This window comes from Falco peregrinus, chromosome 4, assembly GCF_023634155.1.
Source record: "Falco peregrinus isolate bFalPer1 chromosome 4, bFalPer1.pri, whole genome shotgun sequence".
Classification (NCBI taxonomy): Eukaryota; Metazoa; Chordata; class Aves; order Falconiformes; family Falconidae; genus Falco; species Falco peregrinus.
In genome coordinates, this window is record NC_073724.1 from 57,523,921 (window position 1) to 57,540,925 (window position 17,005).

The 17,005-nt window shown below is 37.5% G+C and overlaps 1 protein-coding gene across 21 annotated transcripts in view; it reads right to left on the reverse strand.

The window, feature by feature from the left end:
- The window catches only part of MCF2L (MCF.2 cell line derived transforming sequence like), a 163,762-nt gene that overhangs the window by 12,693 nt on the left and 134,064 nt on the right, over positions 1-17,005 (reverse strand). For all 21 annotated transcript variants that reach the window (XM_055801169.1, XM_055801166.1, XM_055801156.1 and 18 more), the window contains 15 exons: positions 16,838-16,987; positions 16,029-16,153; positions 14,175-14,289; positions 13,060-13,179; positions 11,589-11,780; positions 11,181-11,372; positions 10,327-10,486; positions 10,107-10,177; positions 8,999-9,075; positions 7,923-7,989; positions 4,297-4,412; positions 3,256-3,325; positions 1,925-2,017; positions 1,682-1,774; positions 173-298 (listed from right to left, as the gene is read on the reverse strand). In XM_055801169.1, coding sequence (XP_055657144.1) covers positions 173-298; positions 1,682-1,774; positions 1,925-2,017; positions 3,256-3,325; positions 4,297-4,412; positions 7,923-7,989; positions 8,999-9,075; positions 10,107-10,177; positions 10,327-10,486; positions 11,181-11,372; positions 11,589-11,780; positions 13,060-13,179; positions 14,175-14,289; positions 16,029-16,153; positions 16,838-16,987 — 1,767 coding nt within the window. The remainder of the gene's footprint in view (positions 1-172; positions 299-1,681; positions 1,775-1,924; positions 2,018-3,255; positions 3,326-4,296; positions 4,413-7,922; positions 7,990-8,998; positions 9,076-10,106; positions 10,178-10,326; positions 10,487-11,180; positions 11,373-11,588; positions 11,781-13,059; positions 13,180-14,174; positions 14,290-16,028; positions 16,154-16,837; positions 16,988-17,005) is intronic.

Consider the following 17,005-nt stretch of genomic DNA (forward strand, 5'->3'; position numbering starts at 1 on the left):
GAAGAGTATAGAGATTTATTTTCCATTGTTTTCATTACACATTTCAGTTTTAAAAAAGCACCTTTTGTAAACATTCTTCTCATTATTTGTACACACTATACAGTATGCTGTACATATATCTAAGAATTAAATGAAAATAAATTAAAAAGTAAGTAAAAATACCGTTACTTACATCATAGCCTGTAATGGCTATCTGGTGCATAGAATCATTAACTGCCTTGAGAATACCCAGTATAGAGGTTAATGCTTCCTGAAGATCCTCAGCCCCTTCACAGTTCTTACTGTACTTCAGCATTTCCTGAGCGGCAGGGAATGACAACATACTTAGCTTTGGAAACAGCAGAAACTAGGAATGTTCGAATTTTAACACTGAATTTGGGCTAAGTTTTTAAAGTCATCCAGTAAAGTTTTATACCCTATAACCTAGTGGGTTAAATACTGGCTGAAATTCAGAAGACTCTAAAGTTTTACTTCTCATCTCTGCTGCTAATTAGCCAAATTATTTCATTCATCTAGAGGTTTTGTAAACTCTACCTAAGACATTTTACAAGACTAGCAAGACTAGCTTTGAAAACTTTTTTTATCAGAATTTCTAAAAAACCCTAAAATAAAACACACACCCCCAAAAAAAACAAAAAACTGCAAACACCCCAAAACCCAAAAGAAGGGGGGATGGTATTTTTTCTATTTGTTACTTTGCAGAAGTGAACAAATGCAAAAACATAGGTAAATTTCATTTGCTATTTGAATTATGGTGAGGCCTGGGATGCTAGTAACAGGTCTAGACTTACTACACTGAGCATTGTCTACACATTTAAAAAAGCATCCCTTCTCCAAAAGGCTTATTGGTGAAGCTGCATCTTCTGGTTTGGTCCAGATAAATATAGCTGCAAGTTCACACGGAACTCCCCAGACTCCATACTATGAGAATAAACATCTACTCATGGATTGCAGGCAGTAAGATATTTTAAATCAAAAACCTTTCTAACACTTCTTTTAACACAAGCTTAATGTAATGTTTTTAAAAGCTGTTAACTTCAGCTTAGTTTTAACTCAAGAGTAAGTTTGGTCCAGTGCAATCTTTTTAAACTACTTTTAAATACAATTAATGAGATGTGTGTCTGTGGGAAGTATTTCTTACTTCAAGCATGGCAAAACCTCACACATTAATTAAAAAATCTGTGACAGTATATTGCTTTCATGTTGCTTCTCAGTATGGCATGTTTAAGTGAATCACAACAGCATCCTTCGTAAAAACACCATACAGCGCTCTCAGTCACGTACATTTCCTAGAACCCAGCAAGGCAAATCCCTGCAATATGGGTGAGGTGACTATAACAGAAGAGCAACCAGTACTTTAGATACTCTCTTTCTCTATGTTCTTTGTTGCAAAAGTTTTTTATCTTTCTGTTTCCCCTAATAAACTTTCCATTCTTCTCTTCAGCAGAAATAAGGGCAAAAGCAGTTACACAAGGTGTCTCTAACATTTTCTGTCTACTGGCAGCTTTTTGGCTGAAAGAGAAAAGAACCAAGCTGCAAGCTGGTAGGCTAGGATTTGTCTCACAATTTATACATCTGTCCACTAACTTTTAGGTTTCTCTTCAGCAGGTTGAGAGAAGCAGCATACAAAACAACCCAAATGCACAAAATGTACTTACCATTATAGTTTAGTAACACATACCTTTAGCAATAATTGGTATTTGGTTATTCTTTGAACAGGTTTCAGCAAGTATGAGTCCAAACTGAGCTTGTGATCGAGTTTCCTTTGACATTCCTGTAATCAGTGTTGAATTTTATCAGGATACAAATCAATGTATTTGTTATTTCTTCTTGAGATGATTAAATAAATAAAGAAAACCAAACAAAACCCCAAACCACAACAAAACCAAAACCTCAATTATTTTGGAAAAGCAAGCAAGCATACCTGAAAGAATACAGAATCTGAAAACTGCCTCCACAAGCTTTCAGATCGAGGTTTATTTTGACAGTATTTTTCATAAATCTGGAAATCTTCCATCTGAAATCGGGGAGACAAGCAAAAACTTAATAAATCCTTGTGACTTCAATAGACAAGGTTCATAAGATTTTTTTCATAATTAGTAAGGCTACAAAAAACCAACAATAACAAATGCAATTCCTTGAGGCATCCTAAGCACACAAAAAAATATAAAATTTTGAAATCACTGATTTTGTAATGGCTACTAATTTTGTACTTGGAACATCAGAATAAAATATTACTGTAAATTTTTGCTTCCATTGAATGTTAAGTACTTTATGAAGAAGCATATATTATGTTTTAATATATATTTCAATACAACAAATATATTTCTATTACAATACGAAAAACACTTCTATAACTGCCCAACCACGAGTCCCTCTGTGCAACTTTTTACAAAGAAAAAAAGGCAAAGACTTTACGTGTTTTCATTTTATGGATGTGTTTTTCACTGGGAGTTGCACTAAAGTAGACCAAGCAGTTTGCTGCCACTTAACCACTTCAGCAAGTAAATAGCATGACTTCAGCACTTGTTGAAAGCAAAAGCATGTAAGACTGTTGAAAATGTCCTAGTAACTATGAAGGACAGACTAGATAGGAAATCAGCAGGCACAGAAGCACTTCTGTCCCTCAGCTTTAGGAAACAGCATCTCCATGGATGTAGCCAGTAAATAGGAGTGGGAGGGATGGTTTATCTCAGGAGTTCTACAGTATCAATAGGTAGCAACAACAGATTGATTTCCATAAACAGATCCCTATTATAACCTTTAGTATACTATGGGTGAGACACATTGTTTAATAAAACCCAGATTAAAAAAAAAGTTTAATTTTGTCATAGCTGTCTGTTTTCACGATAAAAGTATTTTGGACTTACTCTGTTGCGGTGTACTCTTTAAAGAAAACAGAAAAGAACAACAGCAACAACAACAAAAAATCGAGTAAAGGAATCCAACCAAGTAAACCAATCATTTATAGTGATGTGAAATCATGTAGTGCATGACTTCTCTTCATGTTTTCCTAACTGCCATTTTAATAAAGCAGTTTTCTTTCAATAAGGTTGTAGCTCTTTCTAACAAAATTAATTACCCCATCAAGTGAAAAATATCCCCAACTATCAATTAATATCTACATTCTCAATCTGTTACCTGTTCAAGACAAACAAAGTGGATGTGGTGGCAATTACTACATGAAAATCAGCCTCATATGTTACAGTCCTAGAGGGGCTAATGAAAACAATGCCAACAAAACATGACACATACCTGATCCAAAAAGCACCGTCCTACTAGTTCTGGGTATTCTACGTAGTTTTCTAGTTCTCTCAGGAATATTCTATGAGGAAGAATATTTTCTTAGAGCACATGTTAAAAAAGTTGTAGTAAATGTTCACATTCTTGCAAATCATTTTCTAGATGTTTGGAAACAGAGTTGTAACTCTGTACTACAGAACTAAACAAAACTCTTCTAAGATCACATACCTAAAAAGGGATAGCAAATTAAAACAAACATTCTGACCAATTTCTGTTAGCTTACTGTTGCTACAACTGAAATAAAATATAGGACTGGGGAGAATGGGAGATTTTGTTTCCCTATCTTATATATTCAGCAGCAGGATTTGTACAACTTAAAGTGTTTGGGTTTTCCTTCTCAATACAACAAACACCACAAAGCAAACAAACCAACCAAACCCCACCTCCTCAAACCAACCCACCCCCCAATAACAAACTACCCCAAAAAGTCAGAGGCAAAACTTCCAGCCTAGTTTTGCCTGAGTAAGAAACAACTGTTTAACATGCCTAACTTCTCTTCAAAGTACTTGTCTTTTCTAACAATTTAAATATTATCCAGTGAAGAAATACCTCTCTAGCAGCAAGGATTCAAACTTCAGAGAGAGGTCACTCAAGTATAAAATTAACCAGCCTCAACCAGATGTAAGAGTTGAGAATTTGTGGTTTAGAATAATAATTTACTTTCCACAGCAAATTTCATAAAAAATAAAAGAAAGCCAAACCCAAACAAACCTTGCTTTAATTAGCTTGTAACCAGATCCCAATACCTTTCTTCAGGAAGAGGACCACAATGAAAAGTTTACGGGTGTACCGAAACATTTCAATAGTTTCGCACAGCTTTGCTCATCTTTTATAGATATTTTGCTTTTCCTCCTCTATGCAATATGAATTTTGACATGCCAGATAGCCAACTGGGACTCAGTAAGGATATTCTTAGCAATTTAAATCAGATTAAAAGAAAGAGTAAGGAATCCCATCCAAATGCTGGTTTTAGATCTGAATGCAAAACCTCACCTGTTGTGAAAATGATAAATTTCTTCCATATTCCCAAACAAGATATCCTTCTTATTTTGGAGTTCTGGTGAAATGAGGTGAGCCATTAAGGGGTTGTCCATCTCTGCAGCATAACCCTGCAGCACAGGAGAAAGGCACACTGATTGTCACCCTTCACTTGCAGTACTCACCCCTCTCTGACAAAAGCAGACTGTCTGCCTGCAGGCTGACAGTGAGCAAAGAAAGAGCTCAGCGTTAATCATTAAAAGAGTATACAATTTCTGTTTTTCCATCAGTCGAGTAAGAAATACTTACAGACTTTAGAAAGACAATTGAATTATTGCAATTTTAGTTAAGCAAGGATGAAACAAAGTTTTCAATCATTTCCACCAAGCAAAGGCTATGCATTCCCATACTGCCTACATATTATAGTTTGTACTTTTCCTGTTACAACTTTACATATCTGTGTCTAAAGCCACAATTCCAGTACACATGTAAACCTTCATGCTGGTCTTGGCTATCAGTATGAGGGAACAAGCTGAGTGTACTTATTTATGCAGGTAACAGAAGGCATTAAGCTGCAAATTCTATCTTTAAGACATTTTCATTAGTTTTGGTACCAAAAGTTGTGACTTCAGATTCTGACATCTTCCATTTGTCATGTAAGGCCATATTCTCTTGACTGTTTATCTGGCACAGATAAGGAAAAGAGAACACACCAGTGGCTTTAGCCCAGGATTGTTCTCTGGTCCTGAGGTCACTAATCTAATCTGTGATCTCTCAAAACACTAAAAAAACCCCTAAACCAAACAACCTTCTCCCCAAAACCCAAACAGAACACCCCCAATCAATCAGAAAAACTGCAAGAATGCTCTAGTACCTGCATTGTCAGCAAATTTCTTAATGCAAGCAGGTTCCTTAGTGTACAGTCACTGAAGGAAGATGATGCAACCTACTTTAGATTTGGATTAGATTTCTCTCTTGTGGTTTTGTTTTTGTTTTTTTTTTTTTTATTTTTGTTGTTCTTTTAAAAACAAAATTATCATACAGAAGGTGATCATTGTATTAGTGACTGGTTATAATAAACTGCACTGAATTGTAACAACCTGACAAATGAAATGAAAGGGTAAGCAAAAGTGCACCTAGAACTAAGATTTTCAATTTCTAAGTGATGTCCGAGCTACAAAAAGTAGGAGAACTGGCTAGTAAAGTCAGCTAGCCTGAGGAATTCAAGCATTTGGATAGGACAGTGATTAGATTTTTTAAAAAATCAGAAACATTCTTTCAAAAATCTGGGTATTTTTTCCTCAAATATTGTAAAAAAGAAAAACAATGGTATAGACAAAGATGATGGAACTCATAGATAGTTAACCATTGGTCCCTCTCCCGTATCTCTCCCCCAAACAGAAAAATGTGGAGTCTGAAGAGGGGGTGGGGTGGTGTACAACTTAAAAAAGAAGGAAGGTAAAATGTACAAAAAATGGGAGTTCAAAAAATTAATAGGAAAGAAGAACTATGGCCGCCATGCAGTTTAGATGCAGTGAAGAGATGCATGAAGAGAATGTTGATTTCCACTTGAAGTAAAGATATGCTGAACATAGCAGCAAAGGCAGCATTGGCATGAAGAATGGGCACCTAATTCAGCTGAGATGAAAACAAACATGACAATTAAAAAAAAAAAAAGCATGAAATCCATACATTGACAAAAAGCTTTTGACAATTTCTTTTCCACTTCAGGCTGACGTAGTACTTATTTTAAAGCTTTAATATAAAACCCCTTCATGTTTTACTATCTGTGCAGCACTTGTGTTTTAGGAAAGGCGAGGAAAAGCTACTCTATGCAGCCACAGGGATCATTTCATCTTACTTTAAGAACATATAAGGCTTTGCTTAGTCTTCCATTTGAAAGCTGTTCTAAAAGCATCAAAGTAGATGAAAAAAAGGCATTGAATACAATATCTAAAAATAGACTAGACCAGTATTCCACCCCCAGTAAAAATTACTGGATTTCACAGACTAAAGTAGGATGACCATGGTTATTAATGAAAGAAAACTATCAAGCTCAGATGAAAGCAATTATAGCAGTTTCCGAATAACCAGTCTTGGGAACTTCCCCGTTTTTTTCTACTGCAATCTTTGGCAGAGAGAAAATGCGTAGTAATTAAATATGACATAATATAGGAGAGACTGTCCATACAAAGGAGTATCAGGTTGTTTGACAGGAAGAATGGGAAGATTCATAGAATAGGAAAAACAAAGGAATTGGGAGAACAGCCAGAACTACGGATTAATAACTAGAAATACTCAAAAGCTGGAAGACTGCCATTGAACCATACCTCAGCAAGGATCTGATCCAGAATTACTGTTGGCAGTCCAACCACACAAATCCAAGAGATGAATCCCAAACTGCAAGGAGGCACAGAGAAGTGTGCCTGGCGTGGTCAGAATACTGGACAGCCTATCACAGAAAACTAAGACAGCTTGGCCTACCAAGGCAAGGGTTGCGCTATACTCTAAGCAAAACAAGAACACCACCAGAGGAAGAGAGAGATTTTGCAACAACCCAGCAGCAGTAAGGACCAAAAATTCTCCAAGTACTTGAGGCTTGGTTTTATGAACGGAGCTGTACAGATAGCACTGCATACAAAAGCAGAGAATAAAGTGATCCTTAAGGTCCACTCCAGACCTATCACACATCAGATGCAACCATCCTACTGTCATGAACACTTCTTAGCACTCGGACAGGACCCAGGACATAAATGCTATGGGAAGCTGAGCACAAACTATGTAAAAGCAACACCAGAGTTCAAAACCCTCATACAGTACTCTTATTTGAAGGTATGCACCCAGAAATTACCATTCCTAGTCCATAACTTAAGACAGCTCCTATTTAGGAGTTTAACATTGGCATGCACACTCAGAGTAGCCATTTGGCTCCTGACTGGCACCCCGATTAAAGTAATTCAGCCTCAGTTATCTGCAACTTCGTCATCTCCTACAGTCAAACTGGACTAGAAAAAAAAAAATGACACACGGAGGTCCGAAGACCTAAACTTGAGGAACAACACAAAATACTGTAGCATGTATCTACAAGCAACTCAGCAGTTCTGCAATTGTGCCTCCACAAAGGGAACACCTTTGTTTCCTTCACAATTTTGAATGAAGATATTATTACAAGGCACTCTGTTCCCACAGCTGTGCCCAAGACATATGGAAGATCACTTAAAGGTATGCAAAGAGGGATGCAAGAAACAAATTTTTTCCTGACACAAGATTCTCTCGATGCGGTTTCACATTCCTTTGTGACACACTACTGTCCTGGGGTTGCCCCAAGACTCTGGAATGAACTTTTGCAGGAATTCATCATTACACATCTCACTTTGTTCCACCTAAATAATTAGGCATATCTTATTTTCTGCCCAATTTGTGTTTTCTAATATAAAATCCCAGTTGCACGAATATTTCTAGAAAAAAAAATTGCACAGTCCTGCCTCTGTGAAAATATGATGAGAAAGGAGAGATTTAATGATCACACTGCTTGACAGGACAAGCAGAGGCATTACAGTGGTAAGAAGAGCATAAAAGCATCCATGAAATGGAAGAGAGAAAGAGATTCACTAACAGCTGCAATGAAATTTAATCTTTACCTCAAGAACACAGAGAAGTTCTTCCACATATGCACGTTCAGTCTCAATAAGTTCATTCATTACATGCCTGTAGACAAAGAATGAAAATTAAGGCAGGCCTATTCACTTATGCAAAGTTAGGAGGCAACATTAACTTTTTCTGTGTTTCTACTTTAATTCAGACAATAAAAGAACAATTTCCAGGTAATGGAAAACGTGATGTTTCATGGATACTTCTGTGAACAGCTTTAGTATGCTTACTGAGAAGCATGTATTTTAAAAACATTTTTCAATTTTTGAAAATGTTTTTAAACAGCAAAAAAGCCAAATGTAGCATTTGCAGTGCTGTAGTAACTGAATTGAAGCAGTGAATCATTTTATCATTGTAAATACAGAATCTGGTTATGCTGTGTTCACAAGTATTACCGTAGCTGGAGTTAGAGCTGCACAGGATTATCAAATACAGACTTAAAGTTACCACCTGTCATTTTAAATTAGGGGCATTTAGGGCACACTTTAAATATCACAATGCTGCTTTAAGTTTAATTCCCCTAACTCTCTCCACTTGTGATTTTGTATGATTTAACATGTGGTTGTAACAGCAAAAAGACAGAAGTATCCAGTTTGTAGGTAGAAATGTAAGCTCTTCTATACACATTGCGAGGGATAATATAAGTTTTTGAATATAGTTTTTATATAAGAAAGTTATTTTTTCATAACATTTATCAAAACAAGGACTAAAAAGAGTCAAATAAAAAGACAAAGCCTCCTGAAACAATGAGACCAAAACTTCCAATAGACTTAAAGGAGGCTTATTACTCAAAACTATGTCATCTCTGAAATGAAAATACATAGTTATCCTGCCATAGCATCACCTCGCTGCAGCAAAGCTGGAGTCTGGTACTATATAAACTGCAAATAATGCTACACACTGAAATATCTTCTTCTGTGTACAGAGCATAGCCAAGGCATTTCAAAAAGCACTGAGGCTTAATTCAGAGAGGTGTACTTGTCTTATCAAATCCTTAGCCAAACTCAGCCTTTGCTGGAACCAAATCAGAGAAAAAGCATTTTTTTGTTTATCAAAATACACTTACTGCCGTAACACAGCTAGGTTTTCTTCATCATCCATTGTAGATCCTCCTCTGCTTTGATGGAGTTCAGTCATTTCACTCTAAAGAAGGAAACAAACAAACAACAAAAATCATCACAACATCACAGATGGGGAAAACCCACTTTAAAATACAGAGCTTTACACTCAGATCTGCTTGCATGTATTTTCACAGGAAAGACTGTACTCCATGAAAAATTAAGGCAATTTGCAAGAATGCTGCAAAAAAATCCAAGTCAACCTGAAGGTCTTGAAGCACACAAGGACACGGGGAGTTCTCCATGAAAGGCCCACTTAGAAAAGACCATGGTTCAAGGCTCTTTTTTCAGGAAGACGTTTGAGCATCAGCATAATCTTGGAGGCAACACTGGCCTTAGTCTGTTTTCCAAGCTAAAAATGAGGTACTGTGCTAACTTTCTGGTTGCTTCCTAACTTAACACAGAAGTTCACTCTTACTTCTACTGTAATGACTGACCTAATTACAATTTGTTGAAAAAATAAAATAAAATAAAAATTAGAGGTTCTGCTTTCAATCCCCCTTGAACTAACCCTTTCCTCCAACTGTTGTCCCTACTGGTCACGTGGCCCTGCCTTGCTCCTTGCATTGTCTTGCTGAACCTTCGCTGAGTTGATTCAAGTCTCTAACCCAGTGGGAAACTACTTGCTTCTGCTCCTGCTGTCAGGTTACTTTCCTTGCCAGAGGCGGAGCAGGAAGACCATCCCCACTTGGGAATGGCAACCCATTAGGTCAGGTGAAGCTGTCTTGGAGCCAACGACAACTACCTCTTCACTTTCGCCAGTTTTAAGAGTAGCCAATTACTACTGGCAAATAATAAATGTTTCCTGTTCATAGATTTTATATTTTGCTGCCCCTAACATTTTTCCTAATATAGGCAACTATTTACTTTACATTCCCTCATACCCAGCCCAGCAACAAAGCAGCCTCTATTTAAACCACGACTGCTTCACCAGAGTTACTTTGATAGGGGCAATACCATCACTTTTTCAGTGGAATTGCCTCACTCTTCTTGACGTTCCTAAATATTCCATTCTATTATGATTTTCTCAAGCCGTATGTGCATAAAAAAAATTACCTTTCCTCTTCTGTAGTTTACCCTCTGAAGTGCACTGCTTTCTGAGTTGGATATGTATTCTCTTTGAAGACCTAAGCATGTAAACCAGAATCAAACAGCAGTTAGAACCTGAGCAGATCCAACACAGATGTTTGTGCAACCACAAATTACAGCTGAAAGTTTCTTTAAGTTTCTCAGCATAGCACAAAAAAATTAGTTACAGGCTACTACATTTGCTTACCTGGAGAAGTATAAGGAGATTTTACAAAGGCTTCAGGTCTTGGTGCAACTGGCTGAACAGGACGTGTCTGCTTAGCTGCCAATTTCTTAAGACTTACTTGTCTCTTTTGAAACATTTCTTCCATACTTTCTTGCTTCTGGAAAACCTTTTGCACATGCTCCTACCATTGCCACAGAAATAATAATAAAAAAAAAAAAAAATCCCTGTCAGAGACCTATCAACAAGCTACAGTGCCATTCACAAGCACACTGATTTGAAATTGCAATTGCTTTTATGCCACCTATAAAAATATTACCCTACTCTTCACTCTTAATAAGACATAATTTACAGTCATTTAGTACACTTAAAAATTGGAAAATCACTTCATAAATTTTTTTGTGCGCTTGCTGTAGAGAAACCAATGGGGTTCAAGTTTCAATTAAAAAAAATAGGGAAAAGGTTTTTTTGAGTGTGTAATGGTTCTGTTACGTTAAGAGATCAACTGAGAGGAAAAGCCATGTATTCTCAAGTTCTAAAATAAAGCAGTTACAAAGCAGAAGTCACACAAACATCAAGGACAGGCATGTTCTTACTACATTAAAAAAAGGTATTTCACATACTTACTTGGGATAATTTATTTTAAAAGCAATCCTCCTGTCTGAAAAATTGAAGTACTTACTAAAAGGCTCTGAAGCCCTTGATGCTTATCCAACGATATGACATGACTAGCACCTCAGGCAGGGAAATGTGTTGGCTTTCCAGTTCCCAGGTCTAACTCTTAGTACTGATTATTTGGCTTTATCAATGGCCATACAAGAGAGCAATTCTAAAATTAAGAACCGGATGCACAGATAGGCATAAACGTCTTCTGGTACCTTTAGGTCCTCAGTGAGGAGCTGTGCATACTCTCTGTAAATTTTATTCAACTCCTTGATTTTATTGTCTGCACCAGTGTCCAGGAATTTCTCGATCTCCTGTAATGCTGATTCTGCACCATCCTGAGACTGACACTTATCCACCGGCTGTGAAGCCAGCAGATAAATTCCTTCATCGCACCACTTCATAGACTAGAAACAGAGAAAAGAACAGGCTCAGAATGTTTGATGTCAGCATCAACCACTAAGAGGTCTAAAACATTTCATACCTATACTTGTGATGTATTCAGCTATTTAAGGAGAAAATGTCCAGCACACTCAGATATTTTTACCTGCTGTTACGACAACAGGTTGACTGAGGTTTTAGCACACAAGATGGGAAACAGAACTGTTCCGTACAAAATTTACCTTTTCTAGTAAGCCATGCAGTTCTAGAGATTTGTTAAGAAGATTCCTTCTGCGTTCTGTCTCAGTAATGAAGGCATCACAGAGATGATGAAGTTCACTGCATTTTGGAATAATGGAGTCCACAGCATAATGATTGCTTTGAATAAAAGCATCACCCTCTGAGGCTAGCATTCTGGCTTTTGCTATAGTTTCCTAAGAAAGCAAACATTGATTTAGGTAAGTCTGGAGCACAAATCTTAAGAGGAGCAGCTGAGGAACTGGGGTTGTTTAGTCTGGAGAGGAGAAGACTCAGAGCGGACCTTACTGCTCTCTACAGCTACCTGAAAGGAGGTTATAGGCAGGTGGGGGTAGGTCTCTTTTCCCAGGTAACAAGTGACAGGACAAGAGGAAATAGCCTTAAGCTACACTAGGGGAGGTTTAGATTGGATATTAGGAAAAGCATCCTCACTGAAAGGGTGGCCATGCGTTGGAATGGGCTGCCTAGGTAGGTGGTGGAATCGCCATCCCTGGAGGTGTTCAAAAAACACGTAGGTGCAGTGCTTAGGGAGATGATTTAGTGATGGACTTGGCAGTCCTAGGTGAATGATGGGACCTGATGATCTCAAAGGTCTTTTCCAACCTAAATGATTCTATGATTCTATCTTTCCTTGAATCATCATCAATGAAAGAAGTTAAAATTATACCATTTGGTTTTACACAGTAAAATACACATGTTGATAAGAACACTTCTTTAGTTAACAGCTGCCTTGCCTAATAAATCAAAGTGATTTCCTGTCTTCCCAGACACCCAAGAACGTTTATGCCTTCTTTATTGTATCAGAGTACTTCAGAAACATTGAGTTTAATCATATGCCTCCCTGTGAAGGAACTACTATTGGCTTTCTATGCCCTAGTTATTCAACAGCATGTTTGTGTGCATATGTCTGCAATTTGGAGTACAGCAGCATTCTGAACCCCAGTTAAAAAATATGTAACTGCAGCACCTCATCCTCAAGAGCAACAACCTCACTTACTGAGCTGTATATTTTATTGAAGCACAGATCATAATAAGGTTCTCCTTCTACAGTGTTCAGAGTGTATGTTTCTGTTCATCATCTTTTAACATGTTGTACATCCAATACACAGCTTTGTCATTTCTGAGATTTAATGAAGTAAGCGGCTTTAATAGTAATGGAAGTGGCCCCTCAATCACTAAGTGCAGAACTTTGCTATGCAAACATTTCATGCAATTCTTCCATGAACTAATCACACCAACTTTATGACTGGTCACTCTGGTCTTTGAGAGATGCCAGAGAACTGGGCTGCTCCAATGGTTAAAAACTTTATTCCAAATTCCTTCTGCACAGTGCCTGAGACACTGATTCTGCCCCGTTGTCAGCTTAAGCTCTGCTTATAAGATATACCCAAATATCGTGCCCCTCCACACACACATTGTCATACTAAAAATTAAGGAGACTTGCAGAGTTCTTACACATGACTTTTCTTCAAAGTTGGCAAGATCTTTCAAAATATGCTCCACGTGTGAACAGCTGTTTCCCACATCTGTGAAAGCAGTCAGTCTCTCGGACACAATATCCAAAGCTGCTTTGACCTGAAATGAGACACAGCTATGTATCTGTGTGATTCTACCTCTCTGGAGACCCACCAGTTGAATAACTGATAGCCACTATTTCCAGTCAGGTGACTCACATTATGTGGTTACTGGGGCACAGAGAGAAACCACTTTTACTGACAGCCTACCTTTACCCCCAACTCAAAATGAAAACAATTAAAAAAAGGCAGTGAAGTAATTCTATTTTCTGGTAGTGAAAGAAAAAAAAAACCAAAATAACAAAACCCCAAACCCAACAATGAAGGAAAACTAACGTTCACAAAGCATTTACGATCTTGCTTTTACCAGATGATTGTAATACAAAACAACATTAACAACTAGCAAAACGCGAGGGGAGAGGTCCTCACACTAACAACTGGCTGAGACAGACATACACACACACACACACTTGTAGGAGGGTTTCAGAGCTTTGCTCCCATGGAGACACAGGGGCCATGCTCTGAGATCAGCTACACCAGCATAGGGAGACTGTAGGTGCCATCGAGCATATGAGTTAAACTAACATGAGATCAGAAACTGGCTGTAAAAATTGTAGTTCAGCCTCCACCCAGCTTCCAACAGTGTGGTTGCAACTTCCCACCCACAGTGTTGGAGACTGTTTCATAAAATTTCAGCCAGAAGGTTTAGGTAAGTCTTGGTTCCTTAAAAGGGCCTACTGGCAAGATGAAAGTGTTGCAGCCACCGTATTATGCTTCTGTGGTGGAGAACAGGTTTCAAAGGAGTTTTTGAATGCTTATACACTGCTGGGCCTGTGGAAAAAAAAATCATAAGCCTGCAGAAGAGAAGCTATTATGTCTCTATAGGCAAGTATTCAAGGTAGTAAAGATAGCAGTATGTCAAGTAAGGACACATTCAAGAAAAAAGTTGGAGAAAGCTTTCAAGCACACACGAGCTGCAGAAACAAGAGGGGTAAGTATTTTCGCCTGAATCATTTCTATATTACCAAATACTGACTGCCACCAAGAAGTTCTCACCTCTCTGAAATTCTGTTCAAAATTCCGAAGGCGCAGACATTGCTCAAGTTTTTGCTCATGCTTAATCCAAAACTCATCAAAGGCAGTCTCCGTTTCATGTAATTGAGCCAGAAGCCTTTAAAAAAAGAAGAAATACTGTAAGAATGATGGGTATAGCCTTCAAGGGACAATACAATCTTCCACAGTAAACAAGAAACTTCCCTAAAGCAATATCTTCCAGAAAAAATAAACTGGATACAGGAAACTTTCTGAGTATTGCACAGAATTGTTTCCTAGAATAACATTGACGTAAAACTGAAACCCAACACAAACATTCAGTTATGAAAAACTGGCAAGTGCTGATTTGAAGCTAACTGCTGCGCATACTATTTCTCAGCTCTGTTCTGGGGACATGGGGACTTGGGGCTAGCAAACATAAATAAAACATGCAAATGTGTGTGGGCTAGGACCCAGAGGAACTCAAGCCTTGGGCTATAAGGAAAAATGAAGGCAAAAATTTTTACTGCTGTGACCAGCCAGCTGCCCTTACATTTCATTCTTTGGAGCAAGGTTCATAATAAACCCGAAGGTCATTGCTGCTCCTCTTCTGAGCACAGTTACTACTTAAGTATCACAGGCAAGTGTGATACAGCAGTACTGCAATGAAAAGAGCCTTCTTCGATTATAACTTTGGTGAATGCTTTAAACCTTTTACTTTTCAACTTATCTTCCAATATTGCATTTGACAGCATGGTATCCTATGGACTTATCTTTACAGTCTGCTTTGCTGTACTCAGACTACATCCAGGGAACATATCAGAATTTTAATGAACTTTTGTCTTCAACAGCAGAGAAACAAACTCTGAATTCGCAAGTTAAAATTGATTAGAAAAAAGGCAGACACACAGAGTTTGTTCCAACTTCTGTCAGATATTGTATTGAGTGGGAATATTTTGGATAAATAAGCAACACCCACTCCGATTGTTCTTCGGATAGCTGATAGCAACAATGACCAAAAAAGTGACTTCTGCCAAGCTTTGTGGATTGGAATGGACAGTTATTTGGAAAGAAAAGTCAGCCTGAGTGTAACAGAAACATGGAATGACCGACAAAAAAAGAATGCAGAATACTGCCTGGGGGAAATGAGCTATGCTTTCACGCTTTGTTCAAATTTGCATCTGTGCTATGGTGATATAATGTCTTCAAACCTGGCAGTAATTTAAGGGAGGGGGGGTGGGGAGCAAAGGAAAACAACATCTATTACTTGTATGCCCAAAGGAAGCATATAGGTTATTTGTGCATAGATACTTCAAGAGCAGTGTACTCCCTAGCAGCCCTTTATAGGCCACTGACGACATTGGTAAGATCTCAGCAATGTTAGAAGCTGCTTTGGGCAGGGTTAAAGAAAAAGAAACCCCTCACTTCAGTTCAAAAGGACATAATGAATGTGGACAAATCTGCTGAAAAGAAGGGATATATTACTTCTGTCTTCCTATCTGCTTTCCCTATAGCAGCAAAGTTTCCTTGGGTTGCACTTTAGTTTCTAAACAAAGCTTCAATATTCTTTTAAATAAGGAAAAGCTGCTGAACTATATAGTCCAAATCTGAAAAAAAGAACAGCATTAGTTGGCGCCAGAAATCAAACCCCAGCCCTTATTTCCTTATCAGCAAATGACCCGGTAATGGACAGCAGGGGTTTACTTTGCTCAGAACAGAACAGACAACAAAGAAGTTGTTTCTGAAAGTACATTTTATATGTTCATGTTGTAATATCTGCTTATTTGCTAAGGTTAAGTATGGAACTAAGCAAAAGAGCTGGGGAGGCATCAAAAAAAACCCAGAAAAGCAGCATGTTCATTATTTTGCTCCTCTCACCTTTCTACTGTTGTTTGATTGTCTAGCTGATCTTGATTCAGTTTGTATTCAGGATTCTCAGTAACTGGTTTTGAAATACTTCCAAGGATATCATCTCCCTGTTCTACTGCTAACCTGATATCCTCCTACAAAACAAAACAAACACCCCACACACTGTAGTTGTGTGGTTTTTTTTTTTTAAACAGACTTCATAAAGCACCAAACTGGAAAAAGGATTTTGTTTTAATAGCAATAGAGCAACAGTAGTATGATTAAAAGCAGTGTTTGACAACAAATACAGACAGTAAATGCTAAATTTCAGCTTCTTCTACATTTACCAGTTTAAGATCTCAGTAACTTAGTTGAATTTTCATGATACGTAGCCTTCTAGTGTCTCCTTAGGTTACAAATCTCTCAAAAGTTTTTTGGGGTTTCAAAAGTATACATCTAACAGTTTTCATTTAAGCTGATTTGAAAGAACATTAGTCCATTCTTCAAAAAGTCATGTATCTGCATGCATATGAAAATAAAATCAGTTTTCTTGTTGCAAACAAACCTACAAATTATAAACACACCACTACTTACACAGGAATTTCTGTTTCCACATACAAATTATTATGCATTTGTACATACGTAGACTTAGTCTCAATAAATGTAATTTTTGAATGCAAAAAGGACTTTTAACATCAAGCCAAGCAAACCAAGTTCAGTAAGATTTCAATGTTTTGTATTATTACTATTAACATCCTCCACATTTTCTACTAACATTATTAGCTATAAATTAAAAAACAGTTTCACTAGAAGACAAAATCTTTACAAGAATTACATACCTTCATTTTGTCCTTCTTTTCTTTATGTGTTGCAAGAAGGGAGCTGGTTGATTGCACATCATTTGGTAGTTCTGTTTCAGCCAGTTCAGTCCCAAAGGACTGAAGAATCTGAGCTGTTTGCTTAACCTTTTGGGCGAAACCTTCTATAGCCTTTTGGAATAAAAATCA